This window comes from Haliotis rufescens, unplaced genomic scaffold (genome assembly GCF_023055435.1).
Source record: "Haliotis rufescens isolate VD_foot unplaced genomic scaffold, xgHalRufe1.0.p SCAF_10, whole genome shotgun sequence".
NCBI classification, from domain to species: domain Eukaryota; kingdom Metazoa; phylum Mollusca; class Gastropoda; order Lepetellida; family Haliotidae; genus Haliotis; species Haliotis rufescens.
Genome location: NW_025963780.1, coordinates 12,959,614 through 12,983,761, shown reverse-complemented (window position 1 = coordinate 12,983,761; position 24,148 = coordinate 12,959,614). Strand labels below are relative to the sequence as shown.

The following is a 24,148-nucleotide window of genomic DNA, read 5'->3' as shown; positions in this document are numbered from 1 at the left end:
CAATGATAGATAAAACTGCAAGTATTTTGATTATTTTTCGTAATGGGCAATAATTTGCAATTGAATCATTTACCTAGAACCCATATCCGTTCAGATTTTGGTTATCATCCAATATTTTTCATTATTCGCAGTGTTGGTTGACTTTGTTCAACTGAACAAATCGCATGTTAGGGAACACTCAAACGTGTCACTTAAGCTTGTCAACAGCATGTCGATGTCCGAAACACTCTTCTACCCAGAGTTCCTTGCATCCTGCAGCCAGCATAGTACCTCTTCCATGGGCCTCTGCCATGGGTCAGCGCCATGTGATTGTCACATCTTACACAGTCAATTCAAGATATTGCATATGTTTTTCACCTGTTTATTTTTGACATGTCTACGCTTCTAAACAAACATATGTCATAGAATGGTTATCTTTCAGTGAGAAAATATCCTGAAAAATAAAAAGGTATTTCTATTTGCGTAGTTATCCTTTGTTTACATTGGTTGTACGGCTCCACATGCTGTCATCATAGCCAAACGGATGGGCTAGCAATACAGCCACTTTGAAGTTTAAAAATATATCATCATGAACTTCACTATCGCAGTTGTATTTGAAAATCTATATTATTATGCCAAACAATATGTAAAGTGCACACAACTGCTTGCATTAGGCCAGTACATTCTGATTTCAGAATATGCGCTTTTGTTAACAAACAGAAAAGTCTGGCGATATGCAAATTAGCCTGTGGCAATGGTGTTATGCTAAGTCACCACTGCGCCGGAGTGTGTGTCCGAAAGCTAATCAAACGAAATCACTTGCAAACTCGATAAAAATGTGATAATTTTTACAAAGATTTATACATCCAAGTATATAATTTCTAGAAAATTAAGTTGGATATGTAAAAAAGATTGTAGTAGTAGGTCTATTACGGGACCATGATGCATGTGGAGTTACTTGTTTACTGCGACTGCCATGATCATACAACTTTCATCCAATCGATGATGTTATGATTCCGATTGTTTCTGTTTATAATTAATTATACCGGAAGTTGCTAATTTTTAGAAATTAAGGAACTTGAGTGTTTTCTTTTTATCAGGGAACTCAACATCATGATCGAACCTCATCTGATCCTCAGTGTTTGTCTGCAGTTGAATGATATCATGTTCCCAATTGGTTCTTGGTTGAACATGTAACAGAGGTCGAGATCACCGAATCCCTGTGAAACGCATAATCTTGATAAGACGCCATGAAAGTGATTGCAGATGGTTATTTATTTGCAGGACTACCAATCATAGCGGTCTCTCTGATCATTGAAATAAGTAACAAAAAGGCCCTCCAATTACTTTTCTTTATTTTCCATGTCTGAATGCAAGCTAAGAACAGTAGACATTGCCTGCACCAAAGCATGAATATCAGACGAAGAATATGCTGATGATTGTTGTCCAGTGAAGAAGCTAAGTGAGGTCGATTCTGTCGATCCATCCTTCTGCTCCAAATGATCCTCATACACTCACTTCCGTTCTTTACTTGAACGAAGATACACTCACTCCTGATCCTGCTCCTGACTATCGTCATGTCTGACATCGAACGATGTAGACTAATCCCACTTCTCACAGTCGTATCGTTGCCTATGTGTCCGGAGTCTCTGATCCTTAAGGCAAGTGATCGTGGTGAGGTCCGTCGATCCCAGTTTTGGCTGTCAAAGTTGTCTCTAATGCTTGTTGAGGGGTAGGAAGATCTTTGTTCAATTTCCTCCGTTCTTCCGAACTGAACGATTGATTTGGTGAACGACTCTCTCTCTCTCTCTCCCTCCCTCCCTCCCTCCCTCCCTCCAACAAGCTCTGTTGCGTGTGATAAGTGACGATTCTCTGTCAAAGCCCATGGGACCGTCTGTGATTTGTCTTTAGAACTGGTCTGATCTTCTGTCCAAAACCACCTGCAAGGGGAGTATGGTCAGTGGTGGGGACAAATCTCTCTGTTGAACCTGACTTGGTCTTTGTGGTCTTGACAGCCCCAACTACGACCAAACGTGGTCCTTCTGATGCCACTCTCTGTAGTAAGATCAGCAGGTAGAAGGAGCACTCTGTAAATTGTTTGTGATAGTAGCCATTGTTACGACTGGCATGTGTTCGGGTGAGGTGGGTTGTTTTAGGATAGTTTCATTCAAGGTAAAAAAATGAAAGATAAAATGCACAGAGTGAGATAGTATAAGTTTTACAAATAATTTATATGTTATTCTCAAAACCATTAACTTGCTGCTTTTAAATTTCCAAATAATACATGGTCACCATTGCAGCCATGTTTGAAATCAAATCAGAATTCTGTGTCAGTTTTCAGAAACACCATGGCGGGGATCAATCGTGCAAACTTACAGTTCCAAAGGCCTCATATTTTCAGAAGAGATGCTGAAAACGCAAAAGACAGCCAGACAAGAGGATGAACTTTGGTTCAGTAACCAAAGAAACAGAACTACCTTACAAATGAAGATCTAAGGGACATTCACACGGAACAACTAATTGGAACAATGTGTTGCATATAGTTCAGCAATCACACTGTGTTGAGTTGCATATAACACGGATCTCTTGAGATCTCTGACTAAATGCTTGAAAAGAATTGATTTTCAAAAGTTGATAAAATCATGAATACTTCCTGCGTCTCTTGCAAGATACCTGAAACCAGATACTGTTAACACAAAATCAGAATTTAACCGTATATATTACCCACAATTAACCAAAGAAAAATTGGATTAAAGAACATGTTAAAATTTATCAGTACTGACAGTACAACACTTCAATTCTCAAAGTAACTATACCTTATTCAGAGATATAGTAATGCTACGAATTGGAAATTAATAAAATGGTGATATCATAAATTGTTGTTTATTGAACTTTTAGCTTTGCCTAATATGACTAACTGATATCACATAAAAGACAATTTCCCGCAGTATCCATAACTGAAGTGTATTTGTGTGTGTCACATACTTTGTTGTCTTTTAATGTAATGGACCTCTCCTGACAGTTACATATCCAGCAGTTTTAACCCACACTGTGAAAAGATTGACGCAGAGACAGAGACTGCTAAAATGTCAACAGTGGCAATTTGGTTCAGAGATGTTCCATGTAACTACCTTCAAAGGTCCTTTATTGAATGTTTACACATTGGAATGGATACTGAAAAACAGAAGTTACTGTTGCGAATTGTAGTTGCCTTATTTGTTTCCAAATCAAGGTGTAAATATCACATACATTGCAGGTTCAAATGATGCAATGTGTTCACATGCAATAAATTGTTTTAAACTATTTGTACTGTGTGAATGCCCCTTGAATCACCCTTATCTTCATTGAAGGTGGCTCAATACCTCACCACCTACCATGATAAATTTCATCCTATTACCAATGATTACAGTGAAAATTTCTTGATCAATCATGAACGTAAGACATTACTGAGTGTATGACCAGGAATGTGAACTTGACCTTGTGCAAAGTGCAAAGGCTGTGGTGGTCATATTTAAAAATAAACTTAAAGCATTCCCATTAATATGGGGATGCTTCATGAATAATTTTCTTTGCACCATATCATCCTGAAATACCAGTAAATATGATTTGTAAGCATGGAAGAGGTACATACCAAGATCATTGCAACATGTGAAAATCTTTCATAAGTTTGGCAGATATAGGCAAGACCTGTTTCGTCCAAAAGTATCTTTTGTAGGATGAATGTGGCTACCTGAAATTAGACAAAAAGAGCTCATATTATTATTCTTACAATATTGGTTGTTGTTGAAGCCACACTTAGCAATATTCCAGCTATTTGATGGTGGCCTGTAAATAATTGAGTCTTGATCAGACAATATTGTTATTGATATTGTGAACATTGCTCCATGTCGTCGGGCTACAAAGACAGGCCATCAACCAAGAGATCCATGTGGTCGCTCTTTACAAGCCCAAAACAGGATGTTGAAGACCAATTCTAACCCAGAATCAACACGACGGTTATTCATACGTACACATTTACTTCCCCATGCCCCTTGTTTTCCTTGATTGTTCACAATTTGCTATTGACAGACAAGGCAGACAACTCACCAAGTGTGTTTCGACCTGGTGCAAATTTATTCTGGACTTATTCTAAACATTGTTAAACAAATGACTAATCATTTCTGAAACTGTTGCTAGTCTAAACATTAAAGGCATGTTTGTTATTACAGAATAAAAAGTTCTTTTGGGTGGAAAACTTATGTGATGGTAAAACCTGCTGACAAATTTGCCAAGTGTATAAAGAAAATTGCCATAAATTCTTTATTGTCCCTATCTCCTGCCAACCTTTTAGTGCTGGAGGATAACAGACTATCAAAATGTCTTACTGTTTTTGAAAGTTCACTGCCTGATTCCATGATTCTCAAACACAGAGGAATGATTTCAGTGTTCAGCAGAAAGTTGATAACTTCTTGCTCATCAGTCTGAAAATAAAACGAAGACAACACGATACCACCAGTCTTAGGACAGTTGTCATGCCTGATCATAAGTATTTTTGACACTTAATTAGTCTATTTGTAGTGGAATAAGACAGAATGTGCTTTGCTACTGTGATCTACTGATGATTTCAGTTTAAAATACCTCACACAACAAATAAGAACTAGAAAGGTGTTTGCATTACAAGCAGAAGCATCCCTACATTTGCCTGAATGCCCCAAAAGGAACTTGTAATCGTATCCTGAACATTTGACTTCCAATTATTCAGCATTCCCCCAACCCCAGAGGTCTGTATAAAGTGCAATTAAGGATCAGAGGCATTTACATATATCAGAAGTTGATGATAGATAGATACTACTTGATACAGATTATATTTCTAATCAATTACTACAGTAAGTTTAGGAATTACCAACCATTCTATTCTAAAAATGACACAACTGAGGAACCCTTTTTCATGAAAAGAAGAAGAAATGTAATGTGAACAAGAGGACAAAGTCATCAATATCCCCTACAATGGTAAATACTCATCGTGAATAAATATATGAAATCTCTGGCATTGAAAGTCGAAATATATTTGTGAACAAATCACAAACAATCAAAGCACATCAGTTCACCTCTGGACCCAACTATGTGCCAACTTTGGTGAGGAAATATAGTATTCCAGATCTGCTCCAGGAAAACACTTATCGCAATTTTTAGTCAAAGTCATTACCATGGAAACGCAACAAAATGAATTTTCCAAACATCCCAAACTATGAAAAGGCACCAGTTCACCACGAGACCTATCTGTGTACCAAGTTTGGTTAAGAAATATTGTATGTTTTTCCAAGATCCTCTTCGGTGATGACATCTTGCACAGATGGATGCACAGGAAGACAGTCTCCATTTTAATACAACTCGCACATCGTGTTGCGGGGGATAACGGTTACAATGTAGTTACTATTTGTGTTCAATAACACAACTATTAACATGATTAACATTATTTTTGACACAGGTTAAATGTCAAAATAAACATCATGAACATTTTTCAATATCCTACTTACAAATTCATACTTTTTTCTTCTTGGTCATAGCATAAGGTTTTGTGGTAACAGTACCATGGAATTTTACTGCATTAATAACAAGCAGAAAATAATCTTAAGAAATATGAAAATAAATGCTTAGAATCTAAAACCATAAAATGAACCACATCATGCTTGTTCTATATCAACTACTGCCATATTAACACCTCCAGTAGTTATGAATATTGCTGTGAATCGACCTCTAAATTTCTGATTGATAATGGACTTCATCAATCAATCTATAATCAATAATGTATCAGCTTCGAATCTTGTCACACTCTCAGAAGTTCATGATCAGGTGTTATGGATGCATTTCCATGACAGGTGATCTCAGCTCTGTATCCTTTCGTAAATACACAAGTTGGTCCTATTATTACACTATCTTGTTGTAGTGGTCAGTGTATTTTGGTCTGTATGTTTCCAATATCTATTAATAGTTTCTTCTTTACTTTCAACGAATCCTATGTGAACTACTGACTTCTTGACACAAATGTAAGTTGTCCTGACAGCCGTCTATAAATAATAAATCGGGACCAGACAATTGATTGACAGTGATTGACATGGGATACGATGACATGTTTCAACCAAGTCAGCAAGCCTGACCACCGGATCTTGTCAGTTGCCTCTTATGACAACCATAGTCGCCTTTTACAGCAAGCATGGGTTGCTGGAGACATATTCTACGCCGGATCTTCACGGGTCAATTCTAGTCTGAAGTAATCAGTGTCAACACAGCAATCAACAGTAAACCATGGAACATCAATGAACTTTCCAGGTTCTACAGCTCTTTCAAAACAAACATGTCCAGACAAATAATATACTCATACATATAATAATGTCCAACAGAAAGATATACACACCTCAGTGTACTTTATTATAAAGTTATTTATGTTTGATGTAATACATGAAAATAAGAATACATGTAGAATGAAAAAATTACTGAAAGTAAAATTGAGTAACAAGTGACATATGCGGCATATATGCAACTCTGGAATACACCCAACAGAGCACTGACCAAGACCCTGAATTCAACATTCTCAACAGAGTTGGTTTGTTTGTTTGTTGTTTTACGCCACACACAGAGATATTTCAGCTATATGACAGCGGTCTGTAAATAATCGAGTCTGGACCAGACAATCCAGTGATTGATATCATGAGCATCGATCCACGCACTGGGGATCGATGACATGCACTACGCGGATTCATACATTTTGCACATCGGTTTTTCGATTCATACCTCAATGCACAAATAACAACCTGGAGAGGTGTCCATCGAATCCAATTAAAAAATGGCTCCTTTCTGTAATAGCTGATTCACTGCTTCCATGGCTGCTGACAGCTTGGGATCTTATAAGAAATATCTGTTGCCTACAGTGTAAATGGTCAATGGAGGTTGAAACATCCATTGAAGCCAATAACCCATTCTCAGAACATTAAAAATCCACTGGTCGGACGTTATTGATTTCCAATTCTCGCAAACAGGGAGTGTCGACCGCCCACTGGACCCTCGGTACACAGAATGGGAAAATTGAGGTTCATAAAATCGTAGTGCATGGCCATTCCAAGATCAACAGGATTTGACTTGTGAGATGAAACTAGACGATCATCAAAATGTGTGTTTTCTCCCCTCCCTTGGGAGAAACAGTCAGACCCCTGACCTCCAGTTGTGCGTTTCCTGAAATTTGCTGGGGCATCCGAACTTAGCTTAAATACCGGTTTAGACTGAAATCTACCAGCAGATGATTTCTGTTGAAATTTGGATGATTGGTGAGGTCTAGTTGAAGATAAAAGTTTGCCTCTGGTATTCCTTTGACTGTTTCCTGTCTCTGTTTTCAATCGGGAGGCAGAAGTCACTGCATTGCTCAATCATTAATTAAGCAACATTTGCGTTTTATCCTGTTTGTCTTTTAATGTTTCTGCACACATACCATTAAAAAGTGTGTTAGCCAGTGGCTGTGCATATAATAAATCTTTGGATATGTCTGGGAGATGTGGGACTGCATCTAAATTCTTCATTCTTTCCACATGTTAGCTTGGCAATTGTGTTAACTTGAAACATGGCAGGATCCAACACTAACATATAAATAATGTCAAAAATGAATGTGCCATGGCAACATCTGCCAACATGGTAACCAACGAATCAAGTTGAATACCTGTAGAGCCTTTGAAAGTAGGAGGAAGTAGTGATCTAATTCCTGCCCTCAACTACTTGATGTATGACAAAATATCTGGAGACGTATATGCATATATCTTTTAAATCCTTCTGCCAAACAGACACATGAGAATTTTTAGGTAGTCACAGATATGAGAAATCATTGTCCAATTTAGGCGCATGAGATTCATGAGATGTGCTTATGAATAGCATTAACTGGTTTGGCTGGGGTAGCTTTGCTCCAAACTTCAACTTTGATAAATTTTCATTCATCATAAGTAAAGTCTCATGGACAGTTGTGGAATGCAGCATGGACAATCTAGAATTTTTCTCTGGAATTGAATAATCAGATTTTCCTTATTCCACAGGTAGAACCTTCATTGTTTTTTTCAGTGGTTTGGTAACTGGTATTAACATGTACACTGCTTCCACTTTCTGAGAAATATTCCAACCCCGCAATAAATCATCCAAATTGGTTCTTGGGATGAAATAGGTTGTATGCTTGACCCAAAACCTGTACAACGTGGAAAAACAAGCTGTGGATTCCACCGTGCATGACAGGGTTCGGTCTGCCTGTTGTTCCAAACCCACATCAGGCATTACAAGCTTCTCAACTTGGGGCTAAGCAGAACGGATTTGCCTGAACTTGCCCGCAGCCTGTCAGACAGATCCAGGGTCCCAGGCTCTTTAGCAGGAAACCCACATTGAGTAACCGGTCCCTTTGTTTTGTAAGCCTCAGATAGCTTGGAATCCATTTATCCAGCCATTGTTTAGTTAGCTTAGCTTGCGTAATGATCACTTGCTCAACTCAGTCATCTATTTTAGCAATGTCAAGCGTAATTTCTGAATGAAAGTTCGCAAACACTGAAGATAACAACTGTGTAAATTCATTCAAAAATGGCTATTTCTCTTCCATAAGTTCCTCACTTTTGGTCTTTGCTGATATGACCGAGATAGATGAATCAGAAGGTCAAACTACTTGATTGTTTACGCTTGTCCATTTTAGGTTTATTCCATGCATAACAAAAGGGATAGGGTAATGCTAAGAGTAATCTCTTGTTAATCAGTAACTAGTTTCGAGCTTGATTACTCACATCAAACTAATTTGTTGTGAGCTCCTGAAATGCCATTTTTGTCACAGGCGGTGGGATAGTGATCTAGTGCACTGGTGGACAGATCAATATTCAGTGACCAAATCGACATTGAGGTCCTCCAAAAAGTCTGTCCATTTCTCAAATGGTGAGGTGTACACACATTAGACTGGGCAGAGGTGAAGTCGGTGATGAGCTCAGATCTTGAGTGACTGGCATGGAGGATCCATTTTCGGAGTTCCCCCAACCCATTTCCCCATCTTTATTGCAATGCATAATTAATTCTTTAAATTCCGTCTCCGTAGAATCAACACACATCACAACGATCGGAAAATGAACACTTCTTCATTGAACAATTTCTACACAATAAGTGTGGCTCTGACCTAATTATGAAATTTTTGCACCTGGTGCATTTAGCTTGAGCTCGAGTAGCCATGCGTGATGCTGTACACAATCACCTAAACAAAGAAAATAATTTCCTTACTTGTAAAGTAATATATGTAAGGTAGGAACTAATCAAAAGATACTATGGAGAACCTTGTCTAATAGATCATCAAAAACAATTTATAGAGTATGAATTTGAAAATTGGAGTCGAAATCGGAAGGATTACACATGTGTTGAGGGTAGGGTTTCCTGTGTCAATTGAGATAACTGAAGGAAAGAAACAACACTTACTGCTGAAGAAATTTTATTTTTTAACATATTAGGGCAATATTAGAAGGAATGTTTACATAACACTTATTCCCTTATCTCATTCCACATTGTCTCTGGACAAATGCTACCACAGTGGATGAGTGTCTCCGTGCCCTGTTTGCTGGGCATATTTCAGCTGAATTGGCTAAGACAGAACGAACTTCCTGCTGGGCTCTGTACAGCTTGTGCGAGGAGATCTAGCCTCGGCGCGACATCCACACCTGGGCAGCAAGAAGATTTTCTTGGATATTCAGAAGACATGAACTTATACAAGACATTCATAATCTTGGAGAAAGTACAGTACAATTTAAAGACGTTTTATTATCTGATACAACAGGGTCAAAGTCTGGATTAACCCTTTGCAATTTATTAGCTAGAAGACTTATCACTGTCGCTAGGTGACTTGCTCCTTGCAGATGACCTGAGGTAAGACTCGCACATGCCATGTGCAGTATACCGCATTTTCTTGAGTATAGTGTGCACCCAAGTATAATGCGCACCCCCCTTTCGTGGATCAAGTATTTTGGAAAAATAAAATAGCGGATATTATGCACAATTATTTTTTCACCGTACCCCTTCAGCGAATTCCGGTAAACGAATGGGCAATAAGAAACTTGGTCGGTACAAATTTGAAATTTGAGATAAAAAATCACCAGACATGTTGATTTACTGTTTAAATTGTATTTTTTGTTAAAATCATCAAACTACAACAAATACGACTTTTAACGAGTCAAAGTATGGCAATAATATGCACCCCCTTCTACACAGCTATGTTTTTGGGGAAAAAAGTGTGCACTAAACTCAAGAAAATACAGTAACCATTGTCATCGTAAGAGCTGTTATCAAGCAATACATCAGCTCAAGTAAAAGTAGCTGTAGACTTGTTCTTACTGGTGGCAATAGCAGCACAAGATCTAGCAGAATCAAAGGTTATCCACATGGTACACCTTGGGAATGTTACTATCTCACGAGTAGTTTCCAGAGGGAACATGCTGGCTCTGCAAAATCAGAGATTCATTCATCTCAGGAGGTGCATGGTCAGGCGGAATCTAGAAGAACAATATACATCCCTGTCTCAAGTAGAGGGCACGGGAGTCGGCCTGATGGGTACATCCCGGTAATGGTACACTCCTTGTAACTGTGAAATCTCTTGTTTGACAGATGTGAGCTCTTGACGAATCATGTCACTCATGGAAGCACATAATTCGGACTGTATCTTCATAGTCTGTTTCTCAAAGAATTCCTCCATTTTGAAAGGAACAGACACCGACAGCTTATGTTTTAATTGCGAGTACTCTCAACCTGCAAGTCCAGGTATTCAGTGTATTCTTTGGAACTGTGGACTACCTTGTCCTTCTCCTTGGGGTGGAAAGCAGAGGGTGCAAAGTGCTTCCCACTCTCACCATGTTTGCACTTCTTACACACTGCATCCTCATGATGGAGTGTCACTTTATCCCTCGACAATCTCTTGTCCTTCTTAGAGTAAAAGAGCTTGAACAAATTTTCCTGAAGCTTTCCCAGAAAGTTGAACACAGAGGGAATTTAGAGTTCCAAACTTCTGGAAGTCTAGCAAAATCTGATTCAAAACCGAATCATACATTTCACATCTTGTTTCTAATACAATGTAGTGGAGCAGCTAAGGCTAAAAAAGGGTTGAATTCAGCACTTTGAGTAAAAAGCATGAAACTTGGTACAATAAATGCTTTAACCTTGGCTATAGGGCCAAGGGAAATGGCCACCATTCTTAATATGGCCGCACTTTAAGCCTGAAATTCTGCCTGTTCCTTGGTAGTGTTCATGGAGAGTGCTACTGAAGCTATCACTGAGAAGAACTGGCAAAATCATTTGTATGGAACCCAATTTTTACTGTTATGTGAGTATAATATGTTGAAAAGTGCAAAACTAAAAGCAAAAAAATAATAATTTCAAGCAAAAAATGAGAAAAATACTAAACTCAAGCATTTATAAGATGTGAGGTGAAAGATTATTGTACTTATACAGCGACTTGCATGCATGTGTGTGTGGCTGCTTGTACTAGTCCGGACTGATGCCGATTTTATAGTGCCAACCTACTGAGATATCATGCTGCATAAGATTCATACGTGAACAACTAAAGGCATAATGTTTACAAATGCCAAAAATAAGGATAATTTTTGTGGCCATATTGAAAAGGAATGGCTGGCCCTGTAGCCATAAATGCTTGTACTGGGAATGAAGAACCTGTGTACAATTTTTCATGCTTGTATCTCTATGTGAAAAATTCAGTCAAAACCCGCTCCTCTATAACATGCATATAGTATCCCTGCACCTGAAGCATGATATATGAGGACCCAAGGAAATCGGAGGTGCCGCAATCCGGGCACCGTGAATTAGTATATATGTGAATATCAGTGAATAATGACTGCACGTAACGAGAAACTAGTTATGTGTAAGCTGAGAAAAATCTTAGACTTAGGTACGAGCCTTAACCCTTGTGTACTTAACTAATATTAAATAGCTGGCAGTGAAGAGAACATCTATTGAAGAATAAAGATTTTATGGTGTGAGGACAGACAATATGCAGGATTATGGTTATGCTATGATGTAAAAAAGATTGGGTGTTTGAAATAATTCAGAGAATTGTATCATTTTTGTCACTGAAGGATCACATTTTAAGTAACTTACCTTGACTAAGGCACCAATTACACCCAGACTGGTAAGTCGGAGATACTCAAAAGGTCTGGTCTTACTGACAGTGTGCAGGAATGGATACAGGAATAGTGGTATATGAGCTGAAAAAGAATGATGCACATCTTAAGATTAAAATCTATATATCATCAGAAAATTGTAAATTTTACATTAAATTGAATATTCATTATACTTATCTTATCTCACACTGTGCATTTCTCTGTTTTTAGCCAATCTTGGAGTTGAAACGATCCTTGAACCTGTTTCCAGCCTAAAAAGACACCTCACGCAAACACATCCCAGCTGTAACCATGGTCACCACTATATCCACTTGTCTTTGCAATGCATGGACCTCATGCTGCCTGACTACGTGGTCTGACCTGCCAATTCATTTTATCACCAATATATATGATTTAATGTGTAAATTTACAAAAATATTAAAAGTTATCCCATCTCAAACTGTGCATTAATCCCATGGTTGGAAGGTGGGATGCAAATACCAAAGCCTGAAACAGACCTCAACCGTGAGATTTACACAAGGAAGCTGGTCCTAGAAGAGAGTGAGTAAGTTAAATTTAACGTTGCATCATGATTATTTCAGCCATTATAGCGACTGATCCTAGAACAATGATCCAATCAAAGATCGATGACGAGAACTCATGTATGGGTAGCTTAAAGAAAATCTTTGTGCCTCTGGGACTATCATGATGTCGGGCAACTCATGCAGTTTTGTGTCTTATGCACAGGATGGCCGCGTAGCATGGAACAAGAGCAGACTTGCTTGCCCACTACTAGAAAAATTTCCCGGGTTCAAGAGAGATACAACCAGTCCTTGGTTCATCTCTGGTCCAGAAGTGACGTTCTGCAAACAGATTCCCTCATACATCATACAGACGTAACTCCGAACAGTTTGGCATCTTGTTAAACGCTTTGTTCAACCCACCAACCACGACTGCAGTGGTTGCTCAAGCATGAACGAGAAGAGGAATGATCAACAACACCCATAAGGGTCTCCAAACTGACCAATCAGACAAACAATACTCAGAGCCAAGGAGAGCGAGGGGAAGATTAAAGAAACCGTAAAAAATTGTCTGTGCTGTGGTGTGATTTCGATGCTGTAGACTTTCAGTCACTACAGGCGAATATCATTCCCCGACAGGATGTTCAAGTCTGGGTAACCCAAAAAACAAATAGAAACAAATCTAACAGACTCAATTAAGACAAAAATTCTGATCACAAAACCTCTTCCGATCCTCTGGACGTCACACAATGATAATGGCTGGGATGTGTTTGGGTGAGGTGGTTTTTGAGACTGAAAACAGGTTCAGGATCGTTTCCACTCTAGGATCAGCTGAGAACAGAGAAATGCACAGTGTGAGATAGGATAAATTTTAAAAATCTAGAGTGTCAGAGATTGTGAGATTGGAAATTGTCCTTATTAACATCAATAGAAACATACTTGTTCCTGTTTGGACACATGAAGATTTGGGTTAAAATTGGTCCGCAACAACCCATGCTTGTGTCATAGGCGACTATGCTTGTCGTAAGAGGCAACTAACAGGATCGTATGGTCAGGCTCCCAATTGTGTGGATCGATGCTCATGATGTCAATCACTGGATTGTCTTGTCCAGACTCAATTATTTACAGACCGCGTCATATAGCTGGAATATTGCTGAGTGCGGCGTTAAACAAACAAACAACTGTTACTGTTTAGCAGCACTGCCTTTTTACTCAAATATATGAAAATATATCAAAATGAGCCCCCAAACTTGTCAGAAGATATGACTAAATGGACATTGGGTAATCATTCATTGTGTTGAACATCCAGATGGCTTATACATTGCTCATGCTCCTAACGGCTCGTTTTGTCTGTCCCAGACTCAATTATTCACTTTTCTTACACACCTGTGGGTGAGAAACCAATTTTTGATAACTGGTATCAAACATATAGGTGAGATCGAATTCCAGGCCTGTGATAGGCTAATCCATGGTGATGACCTGAGGTCAGATGATGACGGACTACTTTCCTGAGTGTAAGTCATTCATAAGTTACTCGTGCTTCAGTGGAATGTTCACCTACGTTTGTATTGAACCACAGGACAGTGTAATTAATAATAATAATAATAATAATAACAATAATAATAATAATAAACAAACTCGGCCTCATCTGCGAGTTTGTTATTATTATCAGTTACATTATCTGTTGTTATGTCAATGTTATCGTTTTTTGAGTGTAAACCCCCTGGATGCCACAGCGACACATGTACCTCCTCTTCAACACTCACCATTCACTTTGAAGTCGAATAAAATTCAAAATACATCATGCAAACTAATACACATCACAGTTTTGAAGTCCCCCTTCTGTTTATCATTTACAGTCATTTTAGGCAAAGCAAATTTACTGAAAGTGACTTCTGAAAATTAGGTTCATTGTAAATCTCGCCAATCACAATTCATGGCGTTATTTACTGTGTGTTTAGAAATCTAAATATCAGATATTTATTCGAAAAATTAAAGTAGAAAAATAGCATATTAGTGATGACGGGTATCAAATCACTTATGATAATTCTGAAACATCGCTGATAGCCTAGAATCGTTTAGAATGTTTTGGAAAATATGCATACACGAACGCCGAAGTGTACGCCATATTGGATTGTGTTTACAAAGTGCCGGTCATGAGACGCCTATTTGATCAGGTATATTTCAAACTCAGCTGCTATACATGCATCCCTGAATTCCTCATACATTTTAGAATCAAATGACAAATGGTCTTTGTCACCTATGCAAATTATCTAGATGAAATGCGAAATAAATTAGGTGTGAAAAACGAACACTGTGCTCAGAAAAATGTACTTGCTGAAATGTAAACAAAGCAAAATACAGATTTTACACTGTATAGCATTTTTAGAAGTACTTTCGTCTAATTGTTGCATACATTGGCTCGATCACAAGTTTGAGAATATTCATGGGAAGAGTATGGTTGTACTTATTATGGAATTTCAAATATATACATTACAATGACGTGGTAAATTCAACAGAAACCGTAAAAGTTTCCGTCCTGTGTGACACCACGACTGATGCTAAATCACGCACAATGATGACGGTAGTTATCTGCATTTCTAACTAATTCTCTTTGTTACATTAGAAAGCATGGTAAACCAATAACAGTACGCAGATTGTCAGAATGTTTCTGATTACTTACGTGACACAATTATTTATATACAATCCCTCAATCAACGAAACCCTCCTCTGTAAATCCAGCATACTGTTGTCAGTGAACACGCCATTTTGTAAAGGTAGGTTACCGGAAGTGATGTCATACGGAAGTAAACATTGTTGTAATTTCTTAGAGGTGTAAACTTTTAATTCGGCATCCAGCGTGTTCTTTGTTTCTGTTGGGAGGCAAGTTTGCGATGGGTGGGCCTTAAACGTAGTAATGCAGGATAAGTATACAACTGTAAAAAATATTTAGATTTTACTAAATGTTTCATTTATCCTGCATTACTCCTTAATGCATCTGTATCGAACGGTTTTGAGGTGGGAAACCCTCAAAATACAGAAACCTCAATAATGAAGAAACAACACCCTGAAGAAACAACATCAGTAGTCGATAAACCGTGAAGAGAAAAAGTTCAGAAAAACGCCATTACGGTCAGGGTATTTCCATGTGAAAAACAATTGGACATATGAATTAAACAGTAGCTCCTGATACACCATAGTAATAAAAGATCAAATTTGCTTACAAGCTAAGTCTTACTTACTACGACATAGAGCCCTTGTAGACAATCAATTGTCTAATTTTCTTCCACTGGTGAAATCTAAGCGACTGCACTGGAAATGGAAAGGCTCTGTATAGGGCAAGTTCATTATTTGCTCCGGGGGTTGGTAACCTGCTGGGCTACAACCAACGGCCCATAACTTCATACACTTTCGACGTCCTCGAGAGTTATATCATGATATAACATATATACAAGTTTCTTAAGTAGTATAGGTAATGATGGTTCTGGCTCACTTCCACTGGAACTGGATTTATATACCTATACCATCACTACAGATGGAATTTTTATGCCAAAATGACTATGCAATTCAATGATAGTCATGAGATTAAGTTAAATCGGCTCTAGCTCACCACCACCTGGAGCCAATGCTATAAATTTTTATAGGTAATAGGGGTTCTGGCTCACTTCCACTGGAGCCAGGTTTATTACCTATACTGCTACTACAGGTGGCATTTTTTATGCCAAAATGATTATGCGATTCAACGATAGTCATGAGTTGTATTAAACGAAACATCAATATTAATTAATAATGGATAAAATTTACTATAGCCCACGAGGATATTGGAAAGGTGTAGGAGCAATAAAAAAATTAGCCACCGCTGCTAAGGTATCTAAAGATGTGGCCAAGGATTGGTTAAAGAAACAAGCGATGTGGCAGATATATTTACCGGCACCGCGTTATATACCGAGGAAGAAGTTTGATATTTTTACGACGAATGAAGTTCATCAGGCTGACCTCGTTTCTTCCCCACGATAAGGTAAAACGCAAAACGTACAAATACGCTTTAACAGTAGTGGATGTGGCTAGTCGATACAAAGAGGCTGAGCCATTAACATCTAAAGAATCAACAGAGGTAGCTAATGCACTGAGTCGCATATATATAAGCGGGCCGCTAAAATGGCCTAAGCTGTTTCAAGTAGATCCCGGTCGCGAGTTTATGGGATCGGTAACTAAACTGTTAACAAAGAACGATGTCGAAATCATCCGTGGTGAAAGAGAGGCCCACCGCAGTCAAGCTATCGTCGAAAGATTTAACCGGACATTAGCGGAACGTTTGTTTGGTTATCAGTATGGGATCGAAATGAAATCCGAGCGATTGAGATCAACCGAATGGGCGACACGATTATCAGCCGTTGTATCAGCGCTCAATAATGAAGTAACGAGATTAATAGGGAAGAAACCATCCGATGCTATTAAAATGAAATCCGTGACTTCCGAATCTTCAGCACCGAGGAGAGGCAAAGAACGAAAACTTCCGGATAGAGTAAGGGTAAGATATTTATACCAGGCCGGTGAACTCGAAGGAGGCCTACGTCGCGCAACCGATCCGATTTGGTCCCTTAAGACGTATAACATTAGTCGATTGGTTACGAAAGAAGGAGAGCCTATTCTTTATTATCTTCAAGATGGACCGGGTAGGGCATTTGTACGAGAAGAGTTGTTCATAGTTCCCGACGGTACGGTATTACCACCATAACCATAAGCATAGGTAGTTACACCATCATTATCAATCCATCTCTTTGTATCTAAGGGGGATAATGATGTCTTGTTCATTCTTAATCCATATATCCTATGATCGTAACTTCTTAAAGAGTTCATCTCGTGTTTGAACGTTCTACCGTTAAATAATGATTCTTTATACTGTTCGTGTTTGATATGCTTTTTTACAACATACTTCTTAACGCCCTTAGCTTTTCTTATCTCCCCATTATCGGACTTCTTTATAGAATACATCTTAGGTCTTAATCCTACATACTCCGCTATAGGGGTCCCAGCACATTCATCCTTCATCTTACCTAACACCTTTTTATTTACTACGCTGTGCAATGGATTATCTTTAGGGTAATCGCTCGTGTCGTACATATCTATTTTTTCTGCCATATCTTTATACACATCCTCGGTTTGTATTTCCATCAACAAAGAATCTGTGTCGGTATATAACACCTCGCATCTATCGCCGTATTGCTTCTTAAGTTCGTTGTAATAAAAGTCATACATTAAGTGTTTTGACAAGTCGAGAATACTCATACCGACGTACACCGGTCTGTTGAATTTTATATTACTCTTCTGCATATGCAACGCGGCTAAGTCGTTATCGAATATCTTGCTTCTGTTAAAAGCCGGACTGGCTATAAGTTTCCTGATTCTTTCTTCCTCATTAGATCTGACTAATTTAACATCAACACGCTTCCTTAGATTCTCCATAGTTTTACCAAATACCGAGTTATTCATGAGCTTATACAGATTCTTTTCGAAATCGCTGGTAGCTATCTTTCGTAAATCTGTGTTCAACCTTATATAGGGCTCCATCCAAGGGCTTTGATCAAACTTTAGAACTCTGTGTATTTTCTTAAGTTTCATACCTAACGATAGATACAACTGGAGATTTCTGTAGTGAACTATATATTTTGTTTTATCCATCAAATTTGGTACGAGTTTTTCTACGTTAGCTAACCTACTATTACCCATCAAGGGGCATTGATATTCCGACATCCAATCTTTATTAACCATTAATCTTTCGGGAGCTAGCAGATAACTGTTATGATCTTTATGTAACGAACTTGGATATTCCAAGTCAACTTCTAGTATGTACCCTTTATTCTCATCATTCACATTGATATTAATAACATTGATATTATCGATATCATTGACCCATTCAAAACCACCCGTGGGTAAAGGTTGACTCATAGCCCATCCGTACAAATTGTTAGCGTCGAGATATAATATATGCGTGTCGGGTTTACTCGGATCGTATCCTTCCACTAATTTATTATTAGCCTTAGAATACCTTTTAGCTGCCATCGATATACCACCTCTTAATCCTTTCTCAATAAACAAGTGCATATCGTAATCTGTGAGTAATTTTAGTTCTACACCGGTTTTTTTCAACAATGCATCCCACGATAGTCCGGGACTGGAATAGTACCATGCCGGGTCCAAGCCATATTGTTTGAAACATGTCTTTCTAAATATCTCGAATATATCGGCGAGTAACAGTACATCGGTTTTTAAGTACAGATCGTGATAATCGCCTAAATTCTTGCAACCTAATTTATCCCAGACCGTCAGAGCGTGTTCATAATCGGCATCTGTTATTCTAGATTCTGTTAAGTTACTATAGAATGATTCGAGGGGTGGTAATTCAGTTTCTTCAAATCTAGACCAATCATCCATATATTCGTAAGGATATACACCTTTTCTCAGCAACAAATGACGAGTTATCTTATCGGTATATTTATTTGATATCGCGAAGTCATCGGGATTGTTCGCATTAGCTAAATTGTCCAAGGAAGATAACAGAAACTGTACGGAGTCTATGAATCTAAGCCCATTACTTTGCTTTATTCTAGATTTCCCATCCTTGTCCCTATAATGTATAGGTTTAGTCAACGAGAACGATATGTATTTTTCCATATTATTAGGAATGCACGTTAAACCGCCGTCGGTCTTTGAGATAGCTTGCATAATGAGATGTGAATCGTATCCCCTAAGGTTATGAAACACAACGGGGTGGGTATTGTTTGAGAGTTCATTTTTAGTTTCAAGTTACACTCGTTATGAGCGGCTCCCCGATAATTACCCGTGACGTGACAATGATCTCTTACGGAATCCCCATCCAGGGGTTTGTTACAAACATGACAACTCGTTGACTTCTTATGGACCCTCCAATTATCCCTCGTCATACGCATGGGTTTCTTACACGATAATTTTTCCCTGATTATTCTCTCTTCATTTTGTAGATATTCTAGGAACTTTCCCGCTGCATCGGGACCTCTGTAAATCACGGGCGGGTTTGTTTTCCCATCATACCTTACAACTATATATCCAAACCCACAAGGAATATGTTCTTGAGTTTTGTACGTAAAACTACTATGGTTGGTATTTTCTATGGGTTTGATAAGCGCTTCGAAGTCGGCGTAAATTACGTACGGTACTGGCATTTGATTACAATAATGTTCAAATTTTAATATATTTTTTCCCTCTTTAGGCATATCGATCCTGATAGCATTCTGTCCAACACCTCTACAGTCTTCTTTATGCGCTTCCAATAGATCTTGTCTGCTGTACCCATGTAGGCATCTTTCACAGAAATATTTCTTTCTAGCATGTTTTGTTTGATCGTATAATAGCCTGTTTAAACTCTTTATCCACGTATAATGATATTTACCATCTTTTTCGATCAGAAATGAATTGATTCTGGGAATATTTTCCGGAGCGGAGCTTATCCTGTGTACAACAATTCCTTTAGAATGTCCGAAAACATTTATAGCTAAATTATTTTGCTTTTCCACCTTATCAATTTGTGATATTGGTGTAGGTTCGTCTATACCATCGAAGTTGAGTCCATCGTTTTGGGGATAGCTAGAAGGTCTATCCGGATTTTTGCCTACGGGGAACAATGCAGATCTTATCATCATTCTTAAACAGTCATCTGATTTATTTTTTACGTTAATTATGGCTTTTTTCTTTTTATAATACGGGGGTAAATCTATATAAGATCCACCTTTGAAAGGCATATAATTTGCTATATCTAAATATAAACTATCGATTTTATCCACACCCCAACCCGAACCTCTATTAGTCCAGCGTTCTAAAGTTTCCTGTATCCTCTGAATTGATGTATCTAATGATGAGTTTATAGTATCGGATTCGGTTATAACTTCTTGATTGCTACGGAAATATGGTTCGGTATATTCGGTGCTATCGTCTGTGTTACTTTTACTCAATGTCATTTTAATCGTCAGCTGGTATTTTATACTATGTAAATCATCTAATTCCTCGTTAATTTTACTCGATATGATGGGCTTAATATCGTTAACATCCATGTTGGAATTAATATCCATCTTCCAACCTCTTAGATATTTACCAACGCCGGCGGATGTGGGTACAAATATTAATTCTTGTTGTTGATTATCATCATCATTATCAATATCAACATTATCATTAGGTTGATTATTATCTAGTAAAGCGATCAATTCAGCTCTTCTCATTCGAGAATAACCTCTCAACCCACTGTTTCTCGCTCGAGCTTTGAGTTCCCTAACAGTCTGGGGTGGTCTGTTGTATTCCAAACCGAGTAAATCCATCAATTCAGCTTTTCTCATATGAGAATATCCACGCAGTCCACTTTGCTTTGCCATAGCTTTTAATTCTCTGACAAAAACCATTGTGGTTGAATGGTATATGCAAAATGAGACAAATGTCTAATTGGTTGTTTTTCATATATATATCTAAATACATATTCTCCCCAACCTATTCCTCTCATTGATGTAATCTCTCTTCCTAGCATAAATAATCTGGTTCCTGACCCTATCAGCACCGTGTTTCTTGCATAAACAATAACGACCTTTGACCCCTATCCCGCATTCAGAACACGTATAGTTAATGTTTCCGCGCCTGATGTAATAATTGTGTATGCCGCAGTAAAAATCAACACAGCGTCGGTTACAAAGAGTAGTCTTACCCATGAGTGTAAACTTGCAGTTATTCATGGTATATACATCTATCATATCATTTGTCTAAATGCAAATCACATCTACACTAGGCGAGATATTGATTAGGCTATTCATAGATCGCTCCAAAATAGGTCATAGCCACAGCTGTCACTGCGTATTCATGGTTTGACTGAAAATCAATACAGCAGTCAATCCCAACATGATCAATTTTACCTCTCGGTTCTTTTGTTCCTCTGACAGTGTATAAAACTGACTCATTGTTGGTCTTGGTATTGGGTCTAGTTTTTTCCCATAAACGAGGAAGTATTCGTGCATGGCAGATTCAACATCCTTAAACGTTTGAATTGAATGTCCTTCCTTAAGCAGTTTTTCATGAATAAAGTCTAATCTTAATGTCCTATTTCTGGCCCATTGTGACTGGGCTGCTTGGAGTTGTTCTAAAGCTTTATTATGTCTTTTCTGCTCCGAACCTCTCATACTGGAAAATAAAAAATTACTCCCCGAAAAAGCTAGAGCATTAACAATAGCTCCACCGACCATCATCGCAATTGATGCCATATGTATAATAATATAATATATTCAAATGTTTATATGAATATAATATATTCAAATGTTTAATTACTTCATTATGTCGTCCGGGATAAGTCCTTGTTTGATGAGCATATCCTTCGTTGCCATAGCCAATCCAATATCAAGAATGGCCATTCCGATGTCATATCCATTAAAATCTAGCTTGGGAGGTGTGGCTTTAGTAATCATTTTAGCCATACGGGCATAGCCAATGGCCAAGCCGGTGACCACCGCTGAATGATACGTCGCATTTACCAACATTTTACCGTCTGTAACTGGAGTAGTCATGCTTCTTATAGCATTATATGAGGACTAACCTGTAATTGAACTTGTTGTTGCGGCGGGGGTGATGTTTTCTTTTCTCCTGCCTTATAAAAGAACCATACAGCCGCTATACCAGCAACTCCTACTAGTGCCCATGTTTTAATCGGATTAATATTTGAATTATTTATTAATTTCGCTTTGCGCGCCAGCCCTCCCTTTCTTCCTGCAGCTATTTTCAAAGGATTCTTTGTCACTCTGGGTTGTTTTTTTGTTTTCTCATTCACATGTGGTGCATTCACATTCACTGGTGGTGGTTCCTCATTCACTTGTTGTTCCGCAATCTGTTGTGTGTTCACAATCTGTTGTTCCTCGTTCACAATCTGTGGTGTCACCTGTGTCTCCATTTATATTATTAAGTGGGCACGTATGTTTAAATTGACAATACCTAGCCGTTATTAAAGCTGTGGTGAACGGAGCTAAGAACATTCCGAATCTATGATAAAACTCACAGCTCACCGCGCTTATAGCGTGTTCGATGAATGGGTCTTTCTCTAGAGATTCGCATAAATACAGGCGATGTTCTGCCGGGATGGGGAGAAACGTACTAGCTACGGCTGTGTATAGTTGTAATATAGAAGACCCTATCGTTTTAGTCATGGTAGCTCCCAAACTAGACTCGTAACGCGCGTACAGTTTTTTAATTTCTTCGTCGGTCATGTTATCAATTTTTTCGATGGTATAATTTTCCCCCAAATATTGGGAACATTTTCCACCGGCTACCAAAGCGGCGAGTCTTTCTCTATGTTTATCTAAAGATTTATCTAAAGATTTATCAGCATGTTGATGTGTTTTTTTATCAACATCAGATTCTTTGAGCATTTGTTCGATGAGTTCGTCGCATTCCATAATGTAATACCTAAGGAGATATTTAAGTCTAACATAATAAAATATGACATATCCAATACAACCCGTAATAATGAACTGTTGCGAAAGAATGATGATTTTGAACCACATTTTATGTAATATTAACCGCTAATGTTCAATTTGCTATAATTTTGCTACATTTTGCTATATTTTTGCTACATTTGCTATAATTTTGCTATAATTTTGCTAAGCAATTGCATAAGCAGCTGGTTGATCGTTTTTTAATACGAGTTTACAGTGCTTCGTTGCCGATAACTGTTTTCTGACTTTATCTCGTTCGAGCTTGGTATAAATGACATCATTTTCACGTAAACATTCCTCGAATGATTCTCGGTCTTTGCAATGAAACAGCGCTACCCATTTGGTCTGCCCTCTGAGATCTTTCAGGACAGAGTTGTATTTTTGAGTAAGTACCCAAACGCTATGTTGAGTATGCCGACCGGAGAATGCTAAATACGAAAGCATATCTTTCTTTTTGGTTAGTTCTTTACTCGCGCTGCAGTCGTCTATTACGAAAAGGGTCGATTCTCCTTTGTATTTCTCATGACATACTCGGAGGCAGTCTTGTAAACGATCGCCCGGATCGACTCTGTGTACCCCGTCGTCATTCATTACCCAATCTCTCGATAAGTATGTTTTATTAACACTTATAGTCGGACACAGAATAATAATATGATCGAAAACGTCCGGATAATGACTTTCTAAAATATCTAGAATAAAAGCTGTTTTTCTGCAGCCCGTTTCCCCGCATATGATAGCGCAGTGCGGATCTTTAGGTAAAAGATTATCAATAGATTGCTTGCACGAATCTCCCATTCTGTATATTAAGTTGCTCATCCATCATCACGTACAAATATATGTTTAATTTACCAGCCGATTCCTGGAGCTTCGTTATTTGTATGGTGGCACCCTCGCTAGCATTTTCTATTCTCCTCCCACTGCCGTGTAATTGGTCATCGTCCGTTGTTCGCATGTCGAGCCATAGCGCGTACTTCGGTGTGAGGTATTCACCCATCGATACACTCCCGAGAGACAG

General features: G+C 38.3%; 1 protein-coding gene across 1 annotated transcript in view; it reads right to left on the bottom strand.

Annotated features, from left to right (window-relative positions):
* Positions 1–24,148, bottom strand: part of LOC124122152 (CCR4-NOT transcription complex subunit 9-like) — a 103,139-nt gene that overhangs the window by 16,264 nt on the left and 62,727 nt on the right. Inside the window, exons 5-7 of the mRNA XM_046485275.2 lie at positions 12,115–12,221; positions 4,344–4,439; positions 3,611–3,709 (exon numbers count right to left, since the gene is read on the bottom strand). Coding sequence (XP_046341231.2) covers positions 3,611–3,709; positions 4,344–4,439; positions 12,115–12,221 — 302 coding nt within the window. The remainder of the gene's footprint in view (positions 1–3,610; positions 3,710–4,343; positions 4,440–12,114; positions 12,222–24,148) is intronic.